Below are 27,158 nucleotides of genomic sequence, written 5' to 3' on the forward strand. Positions count from 1 at the left end.
CCTCCCCAGTCAAACACCAGATGAACAAATTGCTCATGGTACCACTGAGTCTTTACCTAGTGGTTAGACCCCTTGAATGTGGGAAAGGAAGTGTCCTCCTTGATCCTTTCCTCAACAACAGTGCTTGTTATGGACACATCAGGACAGGTCGGAGTGCCCACCTGAATCGATTGCAAATGAAAGGTGTGGTCCCCAAATGATCTGAGGTTGCACATGAACATCCTAGAATTGAGGGGTCATCAGACTGGCCTGTGTAGCATTCCTGTCTGTTCTATGGAACTCTGTAGTTGAGATCCTGACAGACAATATATTGGTGATGCACTATATCAACAAACAAGGAGGCACTTCTTTATCCCCAGTCTATCTGGAAGCCATTGAGTTCTTCGAATTGTCATGTGGGAGTTATGAGGCGGCTCAGGGTGTGTACATGGCCCTGATGAACACTGCTAGCAAAAAGAATCTGGTCTCGCTCGTATGGAGTACATGTGCACCTATAGTAGGATCTGCATTGACTACAACATCTTGAAAGACAATAGTTCTCTCTTCGAGTGTTTGCTCATATGCATTCCATCATAGGTGAGTGCGCGCCCCGTGCACGAGCCTCCGGAAGCTTTTCTGCCCCTAGCAACCCCCTGCGGGTCGGCTCCTGCGCCCCCTGGAGTGCCGCGCTCATGTCGCGGTATATAGGGAGCCTGCCGACCCCGTGGCCACCAGTTCCTTCTTTCCGCCCGTGACGGTCTTTTGGAACGCTGCCCCTTGCTTTATCGCTAGTAGCAATCTCCTTAAACCTGTTCTAGTTTATAGTTTATAGTTATATTTAGATAGTTAAAGTTCATAGTTTTAACCTGTATAGTAAAAAAAAAAAAAACAAAAAACAAAGTAGTAGTTTTAGTAGTTTAAGTTACTTAGTTAGCCCTTACGGGCTCCCGGCGCCATGCCGGGCACTTCGGGGTTTAAAGCCTGCGTGGAATGCTCGAAGGCTTTCCCCATCAGCGACCCGCACGACCGCTGTCTTCGCTGCCTGGGTGAGCTCCACAGGAAGGACTTGACACTTTTTTTTTTTTTTTTTTAATTAAGTCACATTGTCTTACATGGATGCACTCTTGTTTTTGTGCCTGATGTTCAGCACAGTGGAGAAACTTGGGCCATTTTTGCCTTTTGGCATGAATGTACTGTGCCCGTTTATTTAATTGGGTACACACAACACTTCCAAGAGGAAAGGTTTTTTTCTTTCGAAATTAGGATTTTATATCCTCTCATTAGCATGATGGCTCAGATTATAACTATATAATGTACTATTACAGAAAATATCACGTGAAAATCTACATGGCATTTTTCATCCAAAGCAGCACTTGTATACAGCAGAGGTTGTGTGACTGCCCATCTCTGTGGTGAAAATGTATCTGCCCTTGTATGCCAAAAACACTATATATGTGTTTGGGGCCTTAGCAATCCAGCTGCAACTGAAAGAGAAACTTAGGTAGGCAGAAATCAGCTCCCTGAGCTGGATTGGCCAGAATGCTGGGACTGAAACTGTACACACATAAACAAAGCAATGGCCCTTCAGTGGTCCTATCTGATAGAAGATTGTCTATTTTGCAGAATTGCCTGCTGTACATGAATTTATATTTATTTTGATTTATTGAGTACAGTTTTCATTTGATTTGAGAGCTGCCAAATTAACTTTGCGCTTCAGACACTGATTATTTAGGGGTCTTTTTTATATTTCATACTGTTTGGAGTGACTATCCCAAATGAGCCATTTGCTTTTTAAAAAAGTACCTTCTGTGGAAATCAGTTTGTTTTACCTGGCTACAGTAGCATCTACACTTCAAAAATCAGTGAACTCCAAATTGAAGCAATCAGTCTTACCAGCATTAGGATTTAACAAACAAAATGGTAATGTGTACCCATCTAACATTCTTTTCTGAGATGGTGTCATAGTAACTGCCAGCATTTCTCCGTCTCTTTACAGCACTGTTGTTGCTTTATTTAGTAACCAGGATTAATAGTCCCTTTTTAGAAAGTCCATCATATGTGTTTCATTTTACACATACTGAGCACAACCCTTCATCCAACATAATTATCTTAGACTTAGATAATGTTTCTGCTTAATGTTCAGACACAAAATGTGCCCTTAGATTGGCACATTCCAGTGAAAATGCTGCCCACATCCTAAACAAACATAAGTGAACAAAACAATCTTATGGATGTGAAAATGGAAAGCTACTGCTGTATACTTCTAGTGCTGTGCACTGTATATTTTCTCTCTATTTATTTGTGTAAAAGGGACTGTTTACTGGTTTCATTTGAATATAAAGAAATCATGCAATTGGCCCTGACTTTGATGATCCACAGAAAGCTCTTGCCTGCTTTTTGCCAGGAAGGTTTTCACTTTACAAAATACCATTCTGAAAAATGTCTAAACTTAATCTTTTGCCCACAGACTGCTGGCATATTGTTGAAGCCATGTAATGAAGATGCAGAAGTTGATGAAGAAAACAACAGTGAAGGGTATGCATTTCAGAGTCACTAATACCAGTTGGAAGTTGTGTATTATTTTTTAAAATGTAAATTATTTGTTTATTGTAATTGGTGACAATACAATAACATACAGAGGCAAAAAGGAGCATTTCCACTTAAAAATATTAAAGGTGAGAAAGTGAGGTGGAAAACCTTTCTGTAGTGTTGGCATCTAAGTTCAGAGAACTTGTTTTTTCATTCAAAGAGAGCTATTCAAGGCTAAAAGAGAATTGTTTGACTGCATGTTCTGGGAAGTGAAAGTGTCAAAAGCAACCTTGGCGCAGCCAGGAATAAAACTGACATAATTTTTAAGTTTTCCAAAATGAGCTTAGCTTGGTTGTTACTGCTTCTCAAATCTTGATTGCTGGACTGGAGAAAGCAGAATGAAGAATTAAAATACAAAGTACAGTAAAATTAGCTACACAATTTTTTCCCCAGTACAGCAAAATATCGTCTTCTGTTATTCTCTTGTTTGCAGTAATTGCCAGAACTAGAGTGGGATTTCTGAAGGTTTATATGTTAGGTGTGAAGTTCCCCACACAAATGATTCTAACAGTTTGCCAGTTTCCTAGATGGCTGATTCCATCTCTATAGCATAGTGTTGTCATTACTTGTGAAGAGCAGAATATCATCAACAGTTACTTATCAGCTAATAATCTTTATTTAAAACGATAACCGTCTCTCTTATTTTTAGGCAAGATTGTGAATCAGTTGATAACAATGATAAAATGTCTTCACAGTTGGTTCTGGTAAGAATTTGCTTTTTTCATTTGCTTTTTCCATATTTTTATAGACTGAAATTTTCAACTACTTTTCCACTGTGTCAACAGCTTCAGCTCTAGGGTTTTGATAATTTCTCGTGTGTGGTATGTGTTAGTAGAAAACCATATCGGATGGTTATGTGTAGACTTCTAGCAGTGAAATATTCTTTCATGAACAATTAAATCTTTGGTTGGCTAGCTTTTAAAAAATGTTTGTATAGTTCTGTACATTTTCAGAGTGCTGTACAAATAGTTACTCTTATAAGGAGTTAGAAGGTTTATGGCAATATCCTAATTTTTCATGTAGGGAAGCAAAGAGCCGTTAAACCATACAAAAAAATTAATGGCTGTGCTGGGATTGGCACTTGCTAATTCCTGGTGCCCAGTTACCAGATGAAAATAAAATATACTATTTATTTAAATACAGGATTCTAGTAGCAAGATTTGTGACCTGAATGCAAACACTGAATCAGAAATATCAGGAGATAAAAGGGTTAAAGTTCTTGAGGAAGCAACATGTATCCAAGTACCACATCTAGAGCTGAAGAATACATCTGATGGTGACAAATGGGAAGGTAATTTTTACTCTGAGTTTGCAGTATATTCAAAATCATAAGAAATATTTTAATAATTCAGATGCTAGCTATCTGACCCCTCATGCTTGTTTTTTCTTCAGTTTTTGTCTGAAGAATGCATATTTACCCCTGGGTATGACTATAACCATGTATAGGACTTTAAACTGCTGAGGTGGCAAATCTGCGGCCCATTTAAGAAAAGGATGTTTAGAAATTGAAAAGAAAAAAATATTGGGAGTTTAAAGAAACAAACAAAAAAACCAACCAAGCAGCAAACCACTGAGTTTGACTTGAGATTTTCTAATAAAACTGAGGGATTTTAGGTGCCCCAAATGCCTGGGGGCATGTAAATCCCTGGGGCTCCTTTGACAATCTGCTTTAATCTTCTGTCATAAATGATCTAAGCAAAGTAGTTTCTTGTGAATAACTTTTTTTTTTAACTTAAAGTGCATCAGACCTTAATGATTTAAGGCAAGAGTAAATATTTCTGCATTGTATTGAAGTGCAAAATTAAGGTATTAAACACTATCCACACAACTTGCTTTTAAAACAAGCCAGAAAATTTATAAAAAGACTTGTATTTTACCTTAGAAATAGCAGGAATGTCTAGTTTTGTCTTCCCTGTTCCATTGGAAGACCTAAAACTGTAGATTAAGAGCTTTTCAGCTCTCAGGTAAAGAAAGATATTAAACTTTTTAAAAAAGATCTTTTCTGCCAAGTCTTCTGAAGTTTGGGTTTTGTAACAAAAATGTTTTAAAATGTCTGAGTAAATATAATTTCTTCTTTCAATTACGTTTCTCCATAATCATGCTCCTACCAGTTCTCCATAGTCTTACAGGATAAACAAGACCTAAATTTCTAACTTAAGTTCTTAACTAGACATCCAGTGTGGTTGGAAATAACCTTTTCAGACTTTCTGTATATGTCATAAATGAAAAAAAAAAAAAAAAAAAAAAAGCCAAAACCCAACCCATAAATTTTCATGTATCATCTTTGAAATATTTGTCTTAAATGGGTCTGATCTGTTTTCCTCTGATGTTGATACATACGAATTTTTATGAAACCACTTACGGCAAGGCTAAATGGAGTGGAGACATGGGGAAAATATTGTTCACCACCATCAATAATAGCATGATCAGAATCTGTTTACTTTCACTCTTTGTTTTAAAAACCAAAGAGTAGATAGTACCAGGTATAATACAAACAGGTGGAAGTAAGGCTGTATTCTTTTTCGAGTTCTTGCTAATGTCCATTCCATTGTAGGTGCGTGCGTGCCCTGTGCATGGTTACTGGAAAACTTTTCCCTTTAGCAGATTCTGTAGGGCCAGCTTCGGCGCCCCTTGGAGTCCTGCATGCATGATGTGGTGTATGAGACACTGCCAGCCCTATGTCCCCTCAGTTCCTTCTTTCTGCCGCTAAGGTTACTGGAACTGTGTTCTTGCTTGCTTCCCTGAGGGCCTCTTAGCTGTAGCCTTTTGTTTTTATAAGTACTTGTTAAGTAGTTGTTTAGATAGTTGTTAGTTACTGTTGTTGTTGTTGTTGTTAAGGTAGTCCCCTTAGGGACCTCCACCTGGCCTCGGGGTATGCCCCGATCTCCGGGCTTTAAGCCTTGTAAATCCTGCAGGAAGGCCTTCCCAATTGGTGACCCCCATGAAGACTGTTTAAAGTGCCTTGGGGAGTCTCATCGAAAGGACAAGTGCCACATCTGCAAGGCGTTCAGACCGAGGACTCAAAAGGACTGAGATATCCATCTGAAGACTTTGTTAATGGAGACGGCCCAGAGACCGGCATCGGAGCCATCCCTTTCTCTTTTGGCACTGAGCACCAGGTCGGTGTAGAGTGCTCTGCTGGCACTGACTCCGTCGCGGCACCGGGCTTCCTCTTCACCACAAAGGAAGAAGTCCAGAAAACAGCGCCTGGCAGACAACTGCTCCCCCTCACAGAAGAAGGCTTAAGAACGTGGGGTCGAGCCCTGGGGCAGTTCAGAGCCAGTGCATACAGCAACTCCCGCAGGTGCAGGTTTTGCCCGGGGTAGTGAGCCCCTCTGCAGAGCACCCCCTAACTCCGGAGTGTGGAAGGGGACTGCTACACCTTGCGGTGCCGTCGACAATGGAGGTACTTCAGGCGGCAGCCGAACTGTTGGCCCTGCCCGTCCCGTGCACCCTGTCAGCCCAGACAGAAAGTGCAAGGGGTAGAGCGCCCGCATTGCGGGGAAAATCTCCAATGGGTCCCCCCCAGTGACTGCACACCTCACCAGACCCCCGACACACTTCTCCACGAAATGGGTCACCGCGAAGGAGATCAATCCCACCGAGAGGCCGATCCCCTGGGCCGCGTTCCCCGGCACTGAGGTGGTCTCTGGGGACAGAGCGCTGGTACCAGAGAAGCCCAGACAGCCCGAAGCGTCACTCACAATCGCTGGCACCGAGGGCAGTGGCATTGATGAGTCGACGTAGGTCCTGCTCAGTATCGAGCAGACGCTCCCTGTCTGGAGCCTGGCACCATTCTCGGTCATCGGCACCAATGAGTTCGCCTGCGCATGGGCAATGCAGAACCTGGTTGCCGGCATCACAGCGCTCATCTAGGGAAGAACCTTGCCAATTGCGGGCTTCGGTACCCAGACGCTCCTGGTCACCCAGACATCGCTCCTGCTCCTCTTCTTACCGTGGGCAGTCTTCCTCACTGAGTCAGTCTAGACATCGATATTGCAGTTCACTGGACTCGTACTACCTGTCCCTGAGATGTCGGTCAAGGGAATGTCAGGATAGGAGGCGCAGATACTGCTCCCCTTCCCTTCAGTACCATGAGATGGGGAGACAGTCGAGCTCCGGGCGATGCTGGTAACCGGCAGGAGGATCCGGAGATTCTGGATGGGGGGAGGACCAGTGGCTCCCCCTACCCAGCCTCCGCGACCTGAGGGGCAAGGGCAAGATCCCTGCCTGGCCCCTCCAGGGTGGCCTCAGGGCAAATGGCCACCCCAGTGGCAGTACTGGAGCCCCTGGGGATTACAGGTAACCTCAGGGACCCTACTCCCTTGTCTAGTCAGGGAAGCAATGGGGGGCCCCAGCACTGCTGGTGGAGGCCCATGACTCCGAGTCAGGGGAGGAGTTGGACCCCATGGAGAGTGCATCTGCGGGGGCTCCCGGGCATTCAGCAGAAGTGCCGGCCCCTCTGGCACTGGGTCAGTCATCCTCTTCCTCACCAGATGAGGCACTTGTGGCAGGCCCATTGGCTCCCCTGGATGACTTCCGGGCGCACCAGGAACTCTTAAAAAGGGTGGCCCCCAACCTCGGACTAGAGGCAGAAGAGCTGCAGGAGCAGACGGACGACTTGTTTAATGTAGTAGCAGCGGCAGTGCCGTCCGGGGTGTCTCTGCTGGCCTAAAGTTGGCCAAGGGTGCCTGGCAAACTCCATCCTCCCTGCCCCCAACCTCAAAGAGGGCAGAGGAAAAGTATTACATTCCCGCAAAATGGTTTGAGTACTTGTTCATCCACCCTTCACCGAGCTCCCTTATGGTGGAGGCGGCAAATGAAAGGGACAGGCAGGGTCAGCCTGGCTCAACTCCCACAAACAAGGACAGGAAGAAACTGGACTTGTTTGGGAGAAAAACTTATTCTACTGCCAGCCTCCAGTTTTGCATCACCAACCAACAGGCGTTGTTAGCGATGTTTTCCTGCCAGTGTTTTTCCCAAAGCCGCATGCTTCCGAAGAGGAAAAGAGATGGCATATGCTGGATGTACGCAGAGCTCTGGCTTTCTACTTGGCAAGGGCGAACTCGTTCTCTAAATCCACGCTGCTGTTCATAGCGGTGGCCAAAAGAATGAAAGACTTACCTGTCTCGTCACAACAAATCTCCTCCTGGACAACCGCCTGCATACGCTTCTGCTATGAGCAGGTGAGGGTTCCACTACCGGGCAACGTCACAGCTCACTCCACCAGATCGCAGGCTTCTTCTGCAGCATTTTTGGCGCAGGTGCCTATGCAGGACGTTTGCAAAGCTGCTACGTGGTCGTCGGTTCATGTCTTTACATCCCACTTGCTATTGTGCAACAGGCTAGGGATGACGCTAGATTCGGTAAGGCGGTGTTGCAGTCAACCAACCTATGAACTCCAAGCCCACCTCCAAGGTACTTCTTGCAAGTCACCTACAATGGAATGGACATGAGCAAGCACTCGAAGAAAAGATGGTTACTTACCTTGTAACTGTTGTTCTTTGAAATGTGTTGCTCATGTCCATTGCATGACCTGCCTCCGTCCCCGCTGTCGGAGTTGAGGGCAAAAAGGAACTGAGGGGGCGTAGGGCCGGCAGAGCTTCATATACCGCACCATGCGCGTGGGACTCCAGGGGGTGCCGAAGCTGGCCCTACGGGATTTGCTAAGGGGAAAAGTTTTCTGGTAACCGTGCACGGGGCGCACACGCACCTATAATGGAATGGACATGAGCAACACATCTCAAAGAACAACAGTTACAATGTAAGTAACTGTCCTTTTTTCATCAAACTGTTCTGGTGGCACATTTTTGAGAACTAAGTTTGAGTGGCTTATAAATCACGAGCAGTCCTTGATAGACTGCAAACTCCCAAGAGGAAAGGCCGTCCCTTCCCTTGTTGCCCTGTGACCAGACTTAAACCTCTATGAAATATTCCTAAAGTGTACATAAATTAGTGACACACGAAGCAGATATGGCACATCTCAGTTAGCATATAATACTCTGAAGATCAAACAGTGATAATCATTTGAGAAAATTGCTATTATAGTTTGTCACCTGTTTGATAATGCTCATTTTATCTGTGCATATTATTTGCCTATAATTGGTCTCCCTGCATGAATCCACACATTCCCTCCCACACCTTGCAAAATGGCTAGCTTTGAGTCAAAAGAAACTGATTGTTCTATTTATATGTTTGGATTATTTGCCACTGCGTGTGCTTGGGTGCTAGTAAAATTATAAATTTGGAGGGCATGCCATGTGATGCAGGGATAACTGTGCGCAGGATGCTATGGACCCTGAGGCCAAGTTTTCGATGTTTGAGCATCCAAGTTTGAACATTTTGGCTTATGCATCGTTAAAGACAAGTAATTTACACGTTTTCATTCCCAATTGCTTATTTATATTTTGTTTTGTTGTACACTATATCAGTGTTAATCTGTTCTCATTATATATTCTTATAAGACATATGTGGCTTTCATTTTTCTTTGTTTTCATGAATTCTCTACATAAAGAAGATACCTTGATTTCATATATCTAGTTCTTAAGCTACATTTATTATCAGTTTTGTGTAAATTTTAAAAGAGAGTAGGAATGTCTACTTTACATGTTTTTGGGTCATAAACTTATGATGATATTGTATGCAAGACAATTTGCGTTATTTTATTGCTGCAGTATTCTAGGTTTGGATGTTTTCCAGTTTTTCCAGTCCTGTTTAAAATTATCATTAGGACCCCAATCTTCCAAGCGCTCATGCTGGTCCAGACCCTTTTGACATCCTTTTTAAGTCAATGAGTGCAGGCCCTGTAAGAAGTCTGCACTAGTGCATCTGTTTGAAAGATTGGGATTTGTTGTTATATCTTCTCGGCAGAACCTTAAAAGGTTTGTGACCAGTACGAGTCTTGCCTCATCCAAATGACGTTTAAAAGCTTGCTCTTCGAATAGTGAAAAAAGCAAACTCAGTGACACAAATAATTTAATCTTCTCATGGGGGGGGAGGGGGAGAGCAATACCGAGAAGAAGCTTTCCACATTTGTCCAGTGTGTATAAGGATTAGTAATCTCCATTACTTACAAGTTGTGAGCAAAAGATGTATTTTGAATTTGTGTTTCTTTTTAAACATGTAAAGGCATGTGGGTTTTTATTTGAATTGCAGTCAGTATTGACTGTTCTTTTGTTAAAACTTCGTAAAGCCTTTCAGTTAACCGCCTCAGCTGGCGAGTGCTGAGAACCCTTAATTGCCATTGAAGTCACTGGAAGTTGAGAGTGCTCAGGACTGGCCCAAAATGAATAATTGAGTAATGGGAATGTTTTCCTATGGTACCGTATCTTCCTGCTTTTCATGTTATGTATGGTTTGTTCTGACTGTGCTGTGTGTTCACTTTAGTATTTTTGCCATTCTTTTTCATTTTATTAGCGTCATGCCCTATCACTTTCCCCCTCATTGATTTCAAAACAATGCATCTGCAGAGAGAAGGGGAGGGTAAGTATGGTTAACTATACGTTCACTTATCTGCCTTTTTGATGGTTTATGGTTTGCTTTCTTTCTTAGCCCTTCACCTGCTGTCCCCACACCTTGGGACAATTCTCATCTTCAAGTGAAAAAGTTTCCCTTTTTGTATCTTACACTCTCATTTAAACCGCTGACTTCTAAAAATTTATGAATTTCTTTTTCAATGGGAAGCAGGTACAAGGGTTATTTTTAAATGTTACATTGTGGGTTTATTATCATTCTGCACACTTTGAATTCAGTTTTCAAATTCCAGACTTTCACTGGAAAATACAGATTCTGTTACCTTTTGAAAATAAAAATGATTAATTTTTTATTCTTTAAAATACAAGGAAGCTGCTGGGCAATATTTGCTTGCTTTAACAACACATAGTAAGAAAAAACATATTTCAGAATTTTAAAGGACACTGTCAACTGATTTGTTAAGGTTTTAAGTAACTTTAAATCTTTTAAAGATTCTCCATTGTTTTGTAATTCCCTTCTTAAAAGCAGTCTCTTCCTTGATGTTGGTAGTTCCTTTTTGTTTACCTTGTTTGTCTACCAACATAAACAATGTTGCCAGCACAGCTTCAGGAGTAGTGTTGAACTCTGACTGCAGTTCTTCCCCCCAGAGAAGACAAAGCAGCTAGACATTGCTCCTAAACTAATTGACAGTGTCCATTTTACCTAACACTATTCAAATTGTCAAGAGGGTAACTATATAAATATATTGGTCAAGTACTGTGTGGAAATCCACCTGCTCTGTAGTTTACTTCAACTCTTACCAAAAATTCATACTTCTCATAGTTTCCAAGTTGCTTAAGTCTAGAAATAATACACCAATGCACTGTTGATTTGTGCAAAACAAATGCATACTCATTAGATATATTTTGAAATAACTGACAGAATTTGTAGCTTTCTAATGTATTTCACTATATTTATTCACTGTGTGTGTGACACCTTGTTTATAGCATACAATTTTAAGCATTGAATACACATTTATTTTTCTTTTTAATGCTGTTTTATTATTCTTTTAATAGACTAGTGCCATTTTTGTATTCTTGTTTGTTTTTTGTAGAGCCATTTCCTGCCTTTAAATCTTGGCAGGAGGACAGCGAATCTGGAGAAGCCCAGCTTTCCCCACAAGCTGGAAGAATGAATAATCATCCTTTGGAGGACTGTCATCCAGTGTTGTCACATCGTAGTTTGGATTTTGGACAAAGCCAGCGTTTCTTGCATGATCCAGAAACATTAGACTCCTCATCAAAAGCACTTTCTTTTGTTAGGTGTGTGTATAAGTGCAATTTGGAAAAAAAAACTTTCAGCATGAAAAATAATTTTTATTGTATCTCTGCTTTCTTTTGTAGTTCCGCATGTTTTTCATGACTTGGTTGACTAATTGAAGGTCCAAGTGTACTATGTGATTATGTGGCCATTCAAATGATCACATAATTCTCCCTTTTGTAAAACTGCTATCCAAGGGCCTCGTTGTGCCATAACTAGCAGGTAGCTTCATCTTAAAGGGACCAAATTGTGAAGAAGAAAGCAGGTGCTGGGTGTTGCTTTGTGAAGAAGTGCTTGTCCTGCAGAGCTCCATGGCTTTCTCTTGCACACTCTGGAGCATTTCTGTGCTGGCATTTCTGTGCACCATAGGATCCCCACAGCTGGGGATGTGCCTGCCTTGTGTAATTCCTAAGCTTGGTTTTAGTGTTAACAGCTCCCCAACTGCATCTCCTTGGACCCCCCTCCCTCCATCCCCAAAGACAGATTTCCCACCTCCCTCTCTGCCTCCCTCCCAGCTGCTACTTCATGTCACTTGGGGAAGAAAGGGAGCTCAGTTTGGATGAGACTTGTAGCAGGCTAGTTGTGGAGAGAGCACTTCTAGGCTAGTCTGTGGATGGTAGATAGCTTTGTGTCATTGTAGTGAGTGGGGGTTTCCTCTGTGTTGGCTCTTGCTGCATAGTTTAGCTTTAATGTGCCTTATAATACAAGAGGTTTGAAAGAAGTCTTTTGTAGTTGTGAGACGTGCTGTTTTAAGTAGAAACCGTTCCTAATACTTTGGTTGACCAATCATCACTATAAAGTTGCTTCCAGCTCTGCTGAAATGGAAGAGCGGTTTAGAAAAAGTTCAGTCAAGACTCGTGGACCTGCCCCTCTCTGTTCTTGCCACAAACTCTATCCATGCTGGACAGCAAAGGCAGTTTAAAATTGCTATATTTGTGAAGCTTATTTTAGTGCTTTTAAGTTTTCTGACACCAGTGAGAAGCCTTATTAGAGTTTCATACAAAGATACTATTTTCTTTTCTTTTGTTTGGGATCATGGGTGAAGAATAGCACTTTTTTTTCCAAATCTTCTAGGTTGCAGTGCATCTTTCAACTCTGTGTAGGAGGGGACAAAGATGTATTTTGCCTGTCTCCAGAAGCAGGCAAAGAAATGTCCTGAATTCATTAAAGAAACCATCAGAGTACTTTTTAAGGGTCTAGAAAAAATACTAATTTCTATTAATCTAATTTTGGAATGTGGAGAGCTTCAGAGGACTAGCGTCTAAACAGATGATAAATGTTTTGTAACCTCCAAAGGAGAAGTTGCATTGTATACAGATACCTAAAATGAATCCTGCTATTGTAACATTAGACAAGGATATAATTAGCAAAGGACTTCTAGCCTTGAAGATAAGATGCTCATGAAGTTTGAAGAGTCCTGAAAATATTGAAGTAGCAGCGATACAGACTTTTATACCCTCCTTTATTGTTCAAGGGCTTTGGTGTGGTAGCTCGGTGGAACAATCTGAAAAGACCTTTCTGAAAATATATGTTAGACTTGGCAGCTTCTTTTCTGTAAGGTACTCCCTAGGGCTTTCTTTTGAACCCTGCACTATGTGTACAAAGAACTTTTTTGGCACTAGCAAAACTTTCAAGAGGGAGTTTATTAGAGAAAAATGTAGAAAAAAATTGTAGGCATAGGTGTTTGAGTTAGAACTTTGTTTTGTCTATTGAAAGACAAAGGACCTCTTGTTCTCCTATGCTTTTTGAAGCCAAGGAGAACCGAAACCTGCACATGAGCTGGGCAAGGAAGTGTGGAAGGTAGGAAGACCAGCTTGAGTACAAGGAGCATTACTTGCTCAAAACGCTATGAAAGCAGAGGCATTCTCTGAAATCTAGGTTCATAGGTTGGAAGCAGACAGAGCTGTATGACAGCTGCTTTGTGGCATACTCCTGACACCCAGTGAAGAAGAGCCAAATGGTACAAGTTTGTGCAGCCCAAACCTGTAATAACAAGTTAGGTTATGCATCTGTGCTGTGGAAAAGCCCTTGCTCCCAAGGACTATTGGAAGGTAGCAGTAGTTAGGGGGAGCACTTAACAGTACAGCTTCTGAAAGCGTCATGCTGTCTACAGATACTGGGGAGATGGGAGACTGGCAGCAGTGTGAAGGCACCTGGGTTCTGCATGGATGTCCTTCCTTCCACTGGATCCCTAAGATCTTCAGGTACAGGGGGCTGAACCCCTTGCATTTTTCTGATCATTCTAAGAATGATTCTGAGTTTCAACTCAAGGAGTTGCCAATTCTCTATGTGGCAATAATCTTAGAGGAGCATGAACCTCAAAGATAGCAAATCATTCAGTGTCCTTTTCTGTCCAATACCATTACTCTGAAAAGTAGTTTTAAAAAGAGCTTCAATGTGTGTTGAAAATAGTCATCCCAGGAATGGAGAAATTGGGAACAGGAAGGACCAGATGGAACTCTAATTCTCCATCCATCTTTAAATGCTTTGACATGAAAAGTTTTTTCTATCTTCCCATTTCCCCCTCCTCCGCCCCCCAAATCCTACCCCCACCCCACAAAGTCAAGAGAAAATGTAAAGTTTGGGAAAGACCTATATGTGGTGCAAATTAATGAGTATCATCTCAGAAAAGTGCATATTAGATCATAAGAGCTATACTCAGTTCTGTATATACTTTTCATAACACTAATCAAGCACGTGAGCTCTTTGAGGCAACAGGAACACCACAGATTCTCCAAATATTGCTAGCTACGGAATGATACCCTGTTCTGTATACTACAGATGGGTGCATTAGTGGAAATTCTCTGATTCTTGAAGTGTGGCGGAGTTTGTCATATTGGATCCAAAAAAACCTGAACAAATGCACAAGGAAATCCAAATTCAGAATGAGGACTCCATCTTCAAATCTATCATTAATAAATCCTAGGGATTATAGGATTTATATATTTGGTGGATGCATATCTTCATAGCCCTGTGAGATTTAAAAGCTGTTTTAATTGGAAAAATCACTAGTATATTATTTTATACTTTTTTTCAGCAGCTCTGTGTTTTTCACCAAAGGGCTATTTGTATTAGGACTATCACTGAGTCTTAAAAGAAAATGGTTTGTTTTCCCTTTCTAACTAATGCCTTTATTGAGGGAAGCTTCAGAGAATAAATAACTCCAAAGAATAAAAAAAGGATTTGAGGAATAATATGAAGAAAGAACATCTTTTTAACATCTCTCATCTAGGAGTTCCATTAGGCAGTCTCTGCTTTGGAAGAATAGGTCATCATACTACAAAATCATGATTTTTGCATTTATTCAGAACAATTCAGGTGTGTTTGTGTGTTTAAAATAATAATCTTAGTTTTACAATACTTGGGAATAGGGATTCTCTTATTTCAATGTCTTGTCATTATCCACGACATCAAGATAAGAGAATCCTTATCCCCAAGCATTGTAAAACTAGGGTTCTTTTAAACATGCCCTCGCCTGAATTGTTCTGAATTAATGGTGTTTCTCCTGTACTGTTGGTCATACAAAAAATTAACCTGAATTTTCTAATCTGAGTTTCAATCAGTCTCTGAATCACTGATGCTGTGGACAAGTCAGGAACACTACTGCAGGGATCTCAGCTACGAATTCCATCAAAGAAATTGTTTCTAGAATGTATATTCTCTGGCTCAGGAATGTCTTACTCTGTGTCTATAAAGCATTTAGTATGTTTTGGGCACTCCTGCAATCTAAAATAATGACAGTTGTAACAGACACCACTCAGAGTAGGGAGTGTGCACTGAAGCAACTTTGTTGGTCAAGGGAAAATCTCTTGGAGACCTCACTAGGAATGAGAATTTTTTTCTGTATTCTTTTATTTCCCTCTTTGTGGTTTTACTATTTTTGGGGGGGAGGGGAGGGATTGATGGACATACTCTCTGTGGATAAATTAAATGTCTTGCCTATGTATTTGGAGGTACCATTTTCACCAGACTGATCCTTACATTTGTGTTTAAAAGAGAGAGTGTTTTTCCTTATGGAAGTGGGTTTTGTAATAGCATAATAGTTTTTAGATGTCATAGTTCACAGCTTTTTGGATAAAATCATCTTGTGGCAAGAGAAAGGGGTGGCTCTTATATGTGACTCGGCACTTGACTGGCAACTTTTTCACCTGCCCATATTTTCATCTGAGCAGAGTACAACTTTATAGTGAGGATTAGTGGAAATGTAGTGTCAGAGAAAAGAAGTTAACAGGTAAGAAATTTTCCTGTTCACTCTGCTTACTCATAAAAACAGATCAGTGCCTTTTGCAGGGTTACATGTGACCTGTGAATAACATATAAATAGACGGTTGCTTGCATTGGTTACAGCAGCGGTTTCCCAACATTTTCCCTGTATGACCCCATTTTCACATGTATTGCTTCCGGTGCCCCTAAACAGGATGGAGGACACCAATTAAAAATTGTCTTCCAGGCAGCATGACCTTGCATGCACTGTATAGAGGACACCATTTTGTTTAATACAATTCTGTTTTCCACACATGCATGGTGTGTGAGGTCATGCTGCGTGAAGGGTGCCATTTTTGTCTTGCAAAATAGCATCCTCCATGTAGCATGACCACACGTGTATGGTGCATGTAAGGTTACGCTGTATGGAGGATGCCCTTCGCACATTTGGGATTAGTTTTGTGATCCCATCTGCTGATGAAGTGACGCCGTTTGGGTTGCAACCCGCAGTTTGGGAACAGCAGCGTTAGTCTTAAATAAATACAAAACTTTTGACTGTTTTTATTATTAATTCAGAACACGAAGAGCATCCTTTAGTTCAAAAGATGACAAAAGGGAAGACAGGACACCATATCAGCTGGTCAAGAAGTTGCAAAAAAAAATAAGACAATTTGAGGAACAATTTGAAAAGGACAAAAACAGTAAAGTAAGTTTGTCTGAAAGTTAACATCCTAACAATGTTTGATATGATTTTTTTTTTAAAAATTCCCTGCAATTTTTTTTTTTTGTTCAAAGCCAGAGTCTGTCACCCTTACTTTCCATTGAAAGTTACCTTATTCCACAAACAGTTCCATTAAAATTAATGTCTATTTGTGGAGTAAAGTGCAACCTCCAACATGAGTAAAGGTGACATTCTGCGCATATGTGCCCTGCCTTTGTGTAGTGGCTATATTAGGGAGTGTGGTGATGGGGGGGGTGGGCTTCTGGCAGATTGAAAGAAGTTAATTTGGAACTATTTCCATCAGTGAGCCCCTGCAGGGGCTTTCTCCTACTTGTACTCACCTACCTTCTCCACTCTACTCTTCTGATGTTACCTGTAGTCTTGCCTCTCTTTTCCTGCCTCAGACTGGAAAACGCCAGTAGTAGGCAGCATGCTGCCAGTTTTGAGACTGAAGGAGAAGAGGCACTGACTGCACGCAGTTTGGCTGGAGCTGTCAGATGAGAGAATGTGGGTATGGAGAATAAGGAGAGGGATAAGCAACTTAATTAGAATGCTCTAGCTAATGTAAAAATGTCATGTTTGTAAAGATTTCACTCAGCAAGCTTTAGAGAACAGACTTGCTGTGATGATTGCCCTGTGTAAATACAGTTTGTATATTTTTTTTCCAGCCGTCCTATAGTGATATTGCAGCCAATCCAAAGGTTTTAAAATGGATGACAGAGCTTACCAAATTGAGAAAACAAATCAAAGGTATGGAATGCTACACAACTTTTGTTTTCAAAGAAAGATAAATTACCTCACACACAAACTGAAATAATTTACAAATTCAGGAGCAACCTTGGGGGTAGTAGAAACCATTTAACTTCTGGATCCTCTTGACCTGTTCTCCAAAACCAGGAGCAGTTATAGACTTGTCTGTGGGACTTCAGGAAGGGTTAATTTGAAAATAGTTTGAATACATAAAATTTATGATGTCATCCTTTCGGTTTTGAAATCAAGTTTTTGAAATCTTTGTTCTTTGTGGTGGGGGATTTTCTTAATTCAGATGAAAAGCACAAGTGCTCAGATGGAGAATTCGTACCTCAAACACGTCCACGAAGTAACACACTTCCAAAAAGCTTTGGCTCTTCTCTTGACCATGAAGATGAAGAAAATGAAGATGAGCCACGGGTTGTGCAGAAAGAGAAGAAGCCTACCAAGGAGGCTACGCTTGAACTCATCTTGAAACGATTGAAGGAGAAACGAGTTGAAAGATGCTTGCCAGAAGACATAAAAGTAAGTATAAACTGGCATTTCTTAGAAACAGTAGCTTAAAATACTGTGCAAAAGAGCAATAAAACATCAGTCATATGAGATGTTACTTTATCAGTAGGTAAGCTTATCTGTCTGGCAAAAAGATTAGGTTTATTTCAGACTTCATTTAATTTTGAGGAAGCATCTGAGTAAAACCATGTTTTTATTCAGATCTCTTTTTTTAGGTATATTCTTGTTTGTACTTGAGTTGGAAAGGAGATGGCTGTAATACTGGTCAGGAATGTCCACTTTTAAGTCTCTAATGTATTATTCACAGGCCTACAAAAATGTATCATTGCAGCCCATTATTTTGTTTTGCTAAAATATTCAAATGTATATTATTTCTGTTTCTTTAGAGAAGGACAGAATATATGAAATATAACTACATTTTATGTTTTGCTAAGTTGCTTATCATTCTCTAAGGTGTCTAATGTAGGCAAGCTATTGAAAAGAGGTACTTTGCATGTTTGATATAGATGTGAATTATTCTTGTTTTATAGAAAATGACAAAAGACCATTTGGCAGAAGAGAAAACATCTCTCCAAAAAAGTCTTCTGTACTATGAAAGTCAACATGGACGGCCGGTAATCTTTTTTTTAACTTCCTCAAAGCTATTCTACAATGCACCTAGGCAGCAATAACTTGCATGCAGTGAGGACACTGACAGTTAACATAGTTATTGTACCAAGAGATACTGTAATCTGTCAATTGTGCTAATCAGTTTCCATGTTACCATTGCTTCTAGTGGAGTTATTATATAATTTTAAAAATAACATCACATTCACTCATTATGTAGGGCGTTTTTCTAAAGAAAAATATTAATGTTGAAGGCAAGCTATGGAATGTTATGTATGTATAGTTCTGTATAGTTCTGAATTCAGAATTCTGCCCAATGACTTACAAAGAAAAGAGAAATCTTTCTTATACAAGTATATATCCGTGTTTTGGGGATTCAGGCCTTTTTGGCAGGACTCAAATCAGATAATTCTGACTCAAATCCCCAAATTCCTCACTTCTATTTTGCATGACCAAATATTTTTAAAAATTTTACAAAAATAGAAAATTCAAAAGGCACATTTAATATTTTGTTGTCTTATAGACTATAAAATATATAGCAATTTTTTTATGTAATTACCACTATAGAAGCTAGAACAGATCTGTGGCTGGGCTTTGCAGTATAGCTCTAAGCCTACATACTACTTTTAACATATGAAACAATACTTTGCCTAAATATAACATTAAGACTTTTGATCTAGTTTGGAAGACTTTAAGGACAACATGATGTACATTGAACTGTGAAATGGAACTATTTTACTGGAAATAATTCTGTTGCTTGTAGTTGTTACTTCATATGTCCAGTTATGTACGAACTTCAGCCCTTCCATCATTGTTAGGGATAAGCTATTAAAACTGTGATATGTTGAAAACCAAACTGAAACAAGTTGGAAGCAATAGTCTTGTATCATTCTCTATTTGTTTTGGTGTTGGTATTTTGTAAGAGGTTCAGTTTGCACTACAGAAACAGTGATACAGATATGCTCTAAATCACTCTAAGTTCTTTAAGATATAATGTGCAAAATTAAAAGCAACAGGGAAACTTTAAAATGCATTAGTTTTAAATGTCTGTACTCGAGGACACAATACGAGGCCTTGTATATTCTGTTTATAAACTTGGAAAGACTTGGATCTAAAATTCTACATGTATTGCAGTAACTTCCTAGATGATTTCAGCAGCAGTATTTTTCTTTCCACTTATTTATAGTTAATCACTCTAAACACGTCCTCGCTGGATCTTCTTCCAATCCAGTTGCCTTTCCTGCCTTCCTATGTGTGTTGTTGATTGATATCACTAGTTGTCCAACCACTGGATGTTCCCAAGCCCATTTCAAATTGCTTTTATCTTCCACTTCAAGGGGCCAATATCCCAGCTGTGGATTACCAGTGTGCTGTGTATTCTGGCCAGACCCCTTATACTTGTAGGCCAGGAAGGGGGTGGTGTAGAAGATAGCTGTGCTGGCCCTACATCACTCAGATTTCCCCATAGTGAGGGAATCCTTAGGTAGCCGTTTATGCCAGCTTTCTGGCTTCTGTACGCTCTGAGTAGTGACTGAGAATCTGCAATAAAACCAGATGTTCTACCACAGTAGCATCTTTCTCTTACTTTGCTTACAATTTCTAGAGAATTGTCAGACTTCATCCTCAGCTTGCCTCTGCTGTTATCACTAGCCACTCCTCCAATCTTGGTCCCATTTTCTATTTCCTGTGGCTCTTTGCAGTCAGGGCAGCTCAAGTGAAAGAGTAGCTTCTTCTATTGGGAATTCTTTCCATTCTTTTTTCTTTGTCATTCCTGAAAGCTGTATTTCTTTTTGGTGTGTGATTCTCTTAAGGTTTATGATATTAGGTTAAAAATAAACCACATTATATTACAATGCCTAATTGAGCAGGATGTCAGAGCTGACGGCTGTGTGTGAAGCAAGCTACTCTTACATATTTGTTTCTCTTTCTTTAGGTTACCAGAGAAGAAAGGCATGTTGTTAAACCGCTGTATGACCGATACAGACTTGTGAAACAAATGTTGACTAGAGCAAGCATTACTCCCATTCTTGTAAGTAAAGCAAATATTTCTTCATGTGTTAACATTTGTCAGGTGATAGGCAGTTCTCAAGTAGTTAATTTGCAAAACATGAGGAAAAGTGCTCCATGCTGCAGAGTTTCCCTTTTAGACACTATAGGGCACAGTCCTCGTGCTCAGGCTGTTGATTGGGTGGGATGGCAGAGGTAGTTCTAAGCCACCTTGACATTTTCCCCACCCTTTGGGACAGCCAGGGAGTGAATCAGCCCTCAGTGTAAGTTAATAGTTGCTCTGACTTGCATTGGCTAGAGTGGTTCTGAAGAGACCGTGCTGGCTGTGGAGCAGCAGAACATATAGCACTCCTGCCTTTTCCTGGAGCACTGTACCTGGCCCCAGGGTACCACCTACACAGGGGGCCAGAAAAAAATTGGCTGTGCTAGCTTTTAGGAAGCTCAGGATTCCCCCAGTATGGAATCAGTATCATCAGCCTCCTTTTTAAGGGCTGGTGTAAGTTTCCTTTGTGCAACTCTGATGGTGCAAAATAATTTTTCAAAAGGCTGAGGATCTGGCCCGATATAGAGATTGTTTCCCTAATTGACTTTGGATTTTGCATACGTGTATTGAGTAAAAGTGTGAATGGAAATTCGGAAGGCAGATGTTTGAACTTAATGTAGATTGTATGAGCCACAGCATGAGATGGTTTATATTTTATTTTAAATGGTGTAGTGATGGGCACAAGACTGTACTTTATTAGGAAGCATTGATCTTTGCAAAAAAGATACTTATGACTTAGAACTGTAACATCCATTTCAATTCAGTGATCTGCTTGGAATAGTTCATTATGGGACATCTCTTTTTAGGATTTTACTGATCCTATTTTGTTAGAGTTGTAACAAAAACTTGAAAATTAGATGTTTTGTTAGTATTTTACTGGTATGTTTGTCGTCATCTTGTTTTTATGAATGCAGAAATATTTAGATGATAAAATTCCAGTAATGTGCAAAAATGGCATTGAACAAGATTAATTGATTGACATGTTATGTAAGTGCTTAGAATACCCAGCATCCATTTGTATATAACAAAAAGCAAATTTGGAATATTGCAGGGGTCACCATCTACTAAGAGGCGGAGTCAGATATTACAGCCCATTATAGAAGGGGAAACTGCCCACTTCTTTGAAGAAATTAAGGTAAGTAAAACACTTATTTCAATTCCTCCTTGCATGTTCAAAAGAAATGTTTTAAATCTGTGTTTGGAACTTCTACTTTATCGCCATGCAGGAAGAAGAGGAGGATGGAGATAGTTTGTCATCAGAATTCAATGATATCTTAAAAACTGCTGTCCAAACACAGTCTATTTCAAGCCCAGTTGAAAATTCAGAGTCTGATGTTGAAGAAGGTCAAGAAAAGCTGACTAGGGACCTCCGATTATCAAGTACCCGAGCAGCTTCTATGTGCGTATGAATAGGAAGTGATTGGTATTGCAAGAGTTGCACTGAATGTACTGAGACTATAACACCAAATATTGTTTCTTAATATAAGCAGTTGTCTTTCTGTATCTCTCAACACGTGTTGAGTGATTCAGATGAAGTGATTCAAATGAAAGGATTTCATCTGAGTGTCCAGTTGGGACCTTTTACTATTCAGCTATATGTTTAATTCTCTTAGTAAGTTGTTTCAAATGATTCTGGGTCGATGACTGAAGAATTGTACCTCTTTTATTACTGATTAGCCTATGTTGATCTTTTTTCCCCCCAGCATAAATATCCTGGATACCAAACTACTTCTGAGCAAAATCAATGTAATATCATTCCAACTAGTTTCTTCACTTTGTTTTTAAGAGTGTGGATGAGGATTTCGTCCTTATTACTTGGCCAATGTCTTTTTCTTTCTTCCTTAATTTTTAGGCCTGAATTATTGGAGCAACTTTGGAAAGCCAGAGCTGAAAAAAAGAAGTTACGCAAAACTTTACGAGAATTTGAAGAGGGATTTTATCAACAGAATGGAAGGTTAGTTTAGCAGAACAATGAATATCAGGCTGGTGCTTTATTTTTTATTTACTATTTTTTATTAGTATCATCTTAATGTCCACTTAAATATGACCAACCTTTGTGCATTTCAGTACAGTATTCTTGATTGTCAGAATATTTTGCCGCTCCTTACATATTAAACCAAGAATCCTAGCAAATGGAATCTAATGTATCTTGCACCAACAATCCATGTGTGTGTACTCTTTCATTATGCATGATCTTATGAGGGACAATCATTTTAATGTAGGACTAGGCAATAAAAAATCCAGATTCTTCTGGGCATTTTAATAGTGAAGGCAATGCGCTCTTCAGCCTTCCCTCTTCCCCTGTATATTTTTTAGTCCCTCACAGTCCTCTTGCTTACGTGTCAATTGTGGCAAATCTGGCATCACCTGCTATTGTGCATATATTAATAAATGCAGTCGCTGGGTTTTGTTTTTAGTCAGTACATACCCACATATGAACATGAAACCTGAAAATCTTGTCTGACATAATTTATCTTGCTTAACTAAGGTTTATATTTACCTTTCGGCCAGCTATAAACTCACTGGCAGCAGCTGCTACAGATTTCCATTAATAGGGCTTCATTGTGTGCTCATTGAAGTCAGTGGTAAATGACCAGGTCTATAGTGAATGGCAAATAACTTTAAATATTGAATTTTTATTTATTATTCTTTCTTACCTCCGAATTGGATTATAATTAAGTCATTTATACCTAATACAATAAAAATATTCACCTATGGAAAAATTTGTCGGAAAAGCTTGGAGACATTTTTGTAAATATGCTGCAGGTGATTATGCTGAATTAATCTCTTCAGATTTTTCTTTCTCCCAAGTATTTTTAGTCAGTTATTCTGCTAACTTTAACTCCAGAGCACTGGGGCAATGACATCGGTTACCAAAAGGCTGCGTGCCAAAAAGTCACCCAGAATCATACTGCTAATTCATACTACCTCTCTGAGATGTTTGACTTTCTGAGATGTACAGGATTTTCTTGGGACTTAAATATTTTCTTCCATTTACAGGAATGTACAGAAAGAAGATCGGACGCCAATGCTTGATGAGTACAAGGAGTACAAGAAAATTAAGGCCAAGCTTAGGCTTTTAGAAGTCCTTATCAGCAAACAAGATTTTTCAAAATCAATATAGATTGTTCCTTCAAAACACTGAATAACATGTTTCCTCATACTACCATAGTACTTCTTAGGTGCTTGTGTTCATTTGGTCATGCACTGTTGAAAGAACCCAGTTTGTGCACTTTATTATGGTGTCACTATAAAATGTTTGAAGGGTAAGTAGGTCCTGTCTAGAGAGCAAATAAAATGTTCTAAATTTAAGAGGCTGCTCTATCCAACTTTAGCAAACACATGGTTTCTTTCAAAGTTTTATATTACAGATGCATCTTGTTCCAAAAAGACTCTAGAATTTTGTTCTTTAAGCATTCAAGATCTTTGAAGACAACTTTTTGTTATTACCAACTTTTTGCATTACTGACGAAATTAAGGTATATAGCTTATATCTTAATGCTACTCTGAACTACTCCTGTTGCCTTTTTATTATGGGAAAAATGACAAAAAATCAACACACAGCTCTTTTCCTTGAACACCAAAACGGAACAGAAATTCCTTTCAAAGAACTGCTGTGGAACAACTGTGTTTGATTTCTGGTATTCTAAATTACATCTATCACATGGTAATATGTATTATGATCAATGGATTTTGCTACTTAGTGGTCACATTTCCTCCTTGATAAGGATGACAATGGACAAACCAGAAAGTGACCTTGCTTAGTGTATTTTTAAAACTTGGAAAACTGAACAGTTATATCACATGCTGCCTACAGGACTTACGTTACTGTGTTCATTTTATCAGTTATTGTTTATCAACTAGTGGTCACATAGTGCTTTGTCTGAATTGGATACTGCATCTCACCCTTCAGAAGATTTGAGAAACAAAATAAACATTTCAATTTATGGGAATCTGATGGTGCTCAGGCTTCTACAGCTCCAGCAGATAAGAGCTGGCCTAGGCCAATTACATAATTCTGCTTTGTCTGAAACAAGTTTCTGAAGGGCTAAACTCACTGTAGTTAAAATGCACCTGAGAATGGACAGTGTCGGTCTTAGGGAAAAAAGTTACTGCTGTGTATCACAATGTGGTATGCAGCTGGGGAACAAAAATAAGTGGTTTAACCCTTGTGAGGTAAGCAAAATAGTACATGGGCTTGCATGATTCAGCTTCAGAATTGATACTAAAACAATGTGTTGATGATCCCATCCACTGTGTTGAATGATTATTTAGCTTGCTTATGCTATACAATACAACAGCCATCAACGGTTTTTTGATCTGGCAAAATCTAAGTGTTAATTTTGACTGGTGCTTTTTGGATTTTTCAGTGTACATCAGTTTGTTTGTGGCCATGTTTTGCATGCAACTACTCTCACTGCATGTTTTTATGACTGGCTAATGTCAACACAAATATTCACACCGCTTAATGAAAGACCAAAAATGAACTTTTACACAAAGTTACTAACAACTGATTAGCATGTAACCTCATGGATTTGTTGTTCTGTCGTAAACATATGGAATAGGTTCAAAGCGGGATTTTTAGTGCACCAGGTTTCATCTGCATGAGATAGACCTTTTTTTTTTTTTTTTTTTAACTGTGATTATTGGCATGTAACTTTGGAATATGGAAGAAAGCACTAAACTACTTGTGCACTGGTGGTTTGCCTTTTTATACAAGATGATTTTTAGCAGACCCTAGAGAATTGTGAGGTTAAGCTAATCTTGAGACCATTTATCAATTTTATTCAGCTCCATTGTGCAATGTATACTTCAGTTACTTTTCTATCAGTCTGCAGACGCGGGTGTTATCCAAACATCAAAACTAATGTGTACTGTATAGTGTTGTACATGAATGTTTGTGTTTTATATATACCACATGCAAAATGTCAATATGCACTATTTAAATGTTTTAAATAATATATTCCTCCTTTATAATGCTTAAATCTATATGATTCCAATATTTTTATAAGTGAGTGAATGATCAGACTGGTTCCAATTCAGAATTAACAGCTGCTTTGTGTTTGTTATGCAGTGTTTGGCTGTTTATTCAGTATAGTAGATAAGCATGGCAACAGTTTTTTGCTACAAGTGTGTTTTGTGCCATCCTTGGTGAGCAATAAATAAATGGTAGAATTAGGCATTTTGTGATATAACATAGTTTTACTTTGGTACAAGTAAAAACTATATATCTGTCTATAGATATATAGATATAAATATATATAAATAAACCATGCGATGTCTGGCATTCATTGTATAGACTTTTATAATAAAAGTACCTTAACCTGTATTGTCATACTTCATTGCAGTAGTTCCTTTTCATGATATATTGTTCAATACAAGGTCCTACAAAGAATGCAGTGTCTTTCAAAATGCCTTTGGGTTCATACCATAGATTTATTCATGCCTGAGCTTAATCTTAGACAATACTTTGGGCAAAATATAGTTATTTGTCAAACAATTCACCACCTGCCAGTGAGGTCAGAACTATTCTTCACTTATAAAACATGCACTCCCAGCTTTACTCACTTCTGCATTCATCATGGCCAGCAAACACGCCCATAGCATACATTTTTGTAAGCACCAGAAGATTTTTTTTTTTCCAGAGTTGGTTTCTAATTGCATCTGTTTGTGTATGGTCACATGGAGGATGATCTTTGACTGTATTCTGGTCTTATGAAGAAGCCGTTCTGTTATACTTGTTGCATGGGGTTATTAATCAAACCTGGATTTTGTGTCTGATGACTTGTACTATTTGATCATGGTCTTCCAGAACCACACTTGCTTCTCTGTCTGTCTGTAATGATACAAATCTGTTCATGTATCTTGAGGCTTAAGGAAATATGTCACCTACTGTCCTGGTTTTGACCTTAAGCTTCTTGAGTCCTATTGACACCAAATTAAAACAGCTATGAAACTTCTGAAGTACACTATCAAACAACTTAAAATAGACTGGTCTGTTCACACCATAAACCTTCCTTGATTACAGTTAAAGTACAGTACTTAATACAGGAGGCCCAGATTCAAGTAAACTGTTTGAAGGATAAAAACATTGTTTTGCCATTTTTGGTAAACAGCATACAAAAAACTAGCACCATGCTGCCAAATTAATACTTGAGGTAGTCTTGACTTCCAGAAGATTTTGTTTTAATTTTGCTTTCAAAATGTTTTAGTAACATACTGAATGAACATCCTAAAATACATGCAGATTAATGCGGACACCCTCTGAAGTGTTCTGTCAAAACTGAAATAAAACTTTAATTTTACATTAAGAAAATCCAAAGCTTTAATGGTACACACAACGATCTGTAGCAGATTTCCTTTAAAGTACAAAACAAAACCCTGTTAGTGAGAGATCTGGACAATGCAATATATTAAACAAAACAGTTTTACGTTGTTTTCATTTATCTGAAATGGACCCTGGATACTCATGACATTCTGAAAATGACAGCTGGAAAGATGGAGTAGATCTGAAGGGCAGCTGTTAGTTACAGCCCCGATGATGGGCCATATTCTGCCTCCGTTCAGAGCTATGCATCCCCCTCAAAGGCAACAATGTAACCGAGGGTATGGTTACGCTGTAATAAAAAAAACTCAGGGCACCAACATTCAAAGCCTGGGTCAATTGACTTAGGCTTGCAGGGTTAAAAATAGCCAGGTAAAGGCTTGGGCTGGAGTCTGGGCTCTGAGATCCAGCCCTCTCCCTGGATTCAGAGCTCAGGCTCTGGCCTGAGCCCATATGTGTACAGGGCAGTTTTTAGACCTGCAGTCCCAGCCCCAAGAACCTGAGTCAGCTGGGCCAGCTGTGGCTGTTCTGCAGGTCTCCTGCTTCGATATAGATGTACCCTGAGGGGCTAACCTCAAAAATGGCTGAGATCTCCCCTTACTGTTAATGCGACTGAAGTCCGAGCCCTGTCCGAAATGAAATACTTTGCC

The 27,158-nt window shown here is 39.6% G+C and overlaps 1 protein-coding gene across 4 annotated transcripts in view; it reads left to right on the forward strand.

The window, feature by feature from the left end:
- Positions 1-25,978, forward strand: part of FAM13B (family with sequence similarity 13 member B) — a 71,032-nt gene extending 45,054 nt beyond the window's left edge. For 3 of the 4 annotated variants that reach the window (XM_067567260.1, XM_067567261.1, XM_067567262.1), the window contains exons 11-24: positions 2,447-2,514; positions 3,218-3,272; positions 3,712-3,859; positions 9,985-10,050; positions 11,135-11,342; positions 16,120-16,249; positions 16,933-17,014; positions 17,310-17,539; positions 18,058-18,141; positions 20,067-20,162; positions 21,235-21,318; positions 21,410-21,582; positions 22,036-22,137; positions 23,184-25,978. In XM_067567260.1, coding sequence (XP_067423361.1) covers positions 2,447-2,514; positions 3,218-3,272; positions 3,712-3,859; positions 9,985-10,050; positions 11,135-11,342; positions 16,120-16,249; positions 16,933-17,014; positions 17,310-17,539; positions 18,058-18,141; positions 20,067-20,162; positions 21,235-21,318; positions 21,410-21,582; positions 22,036-22,137; positions 23,184-23,307 — 1,650 coding nt within the window. In that variant the 3' untranslated portion in view covers positions 23,308-25,978. The remainder of the gene's footprint in view (positions 1-2,446; positions 2,515-3,217; positions 3,273-3,711; positions 3,860-9,984; positions 10,051-11,134; positions 11,343-16,119; positions 16,250-16,932; positions 17,015-17,309; positions 17,540-18,057; positions 18,142-20,066; positions 20,163-21,234; positions 21,319-21,409; positions 21,583-22,035; positions 22,138-23,183) is intronic. The other variant, XM_067567263.1, reaches the window with a different exon arrangement.
- Positions 25,979-27,158: the final 1,180 nt, after the last annotated feature.

The sequence above is a fragment of the Emydura macquarii genome, unplaced genomic scaffold, assembly GCF_026122565.2.
Source record: "Emydura macquarii macquarii isolate MOO-44397 ecotype Brisbane River unplaced genomic scaffold, CSIRO-AGI_Emac_v2 contig_2768, whole genome shotgun sequence".
NCBI classification, from domain to species: Eukaryota; Metazoa; Chordata; order Testudines; family Chelidae; genus Emydura; species Emydura macquarii.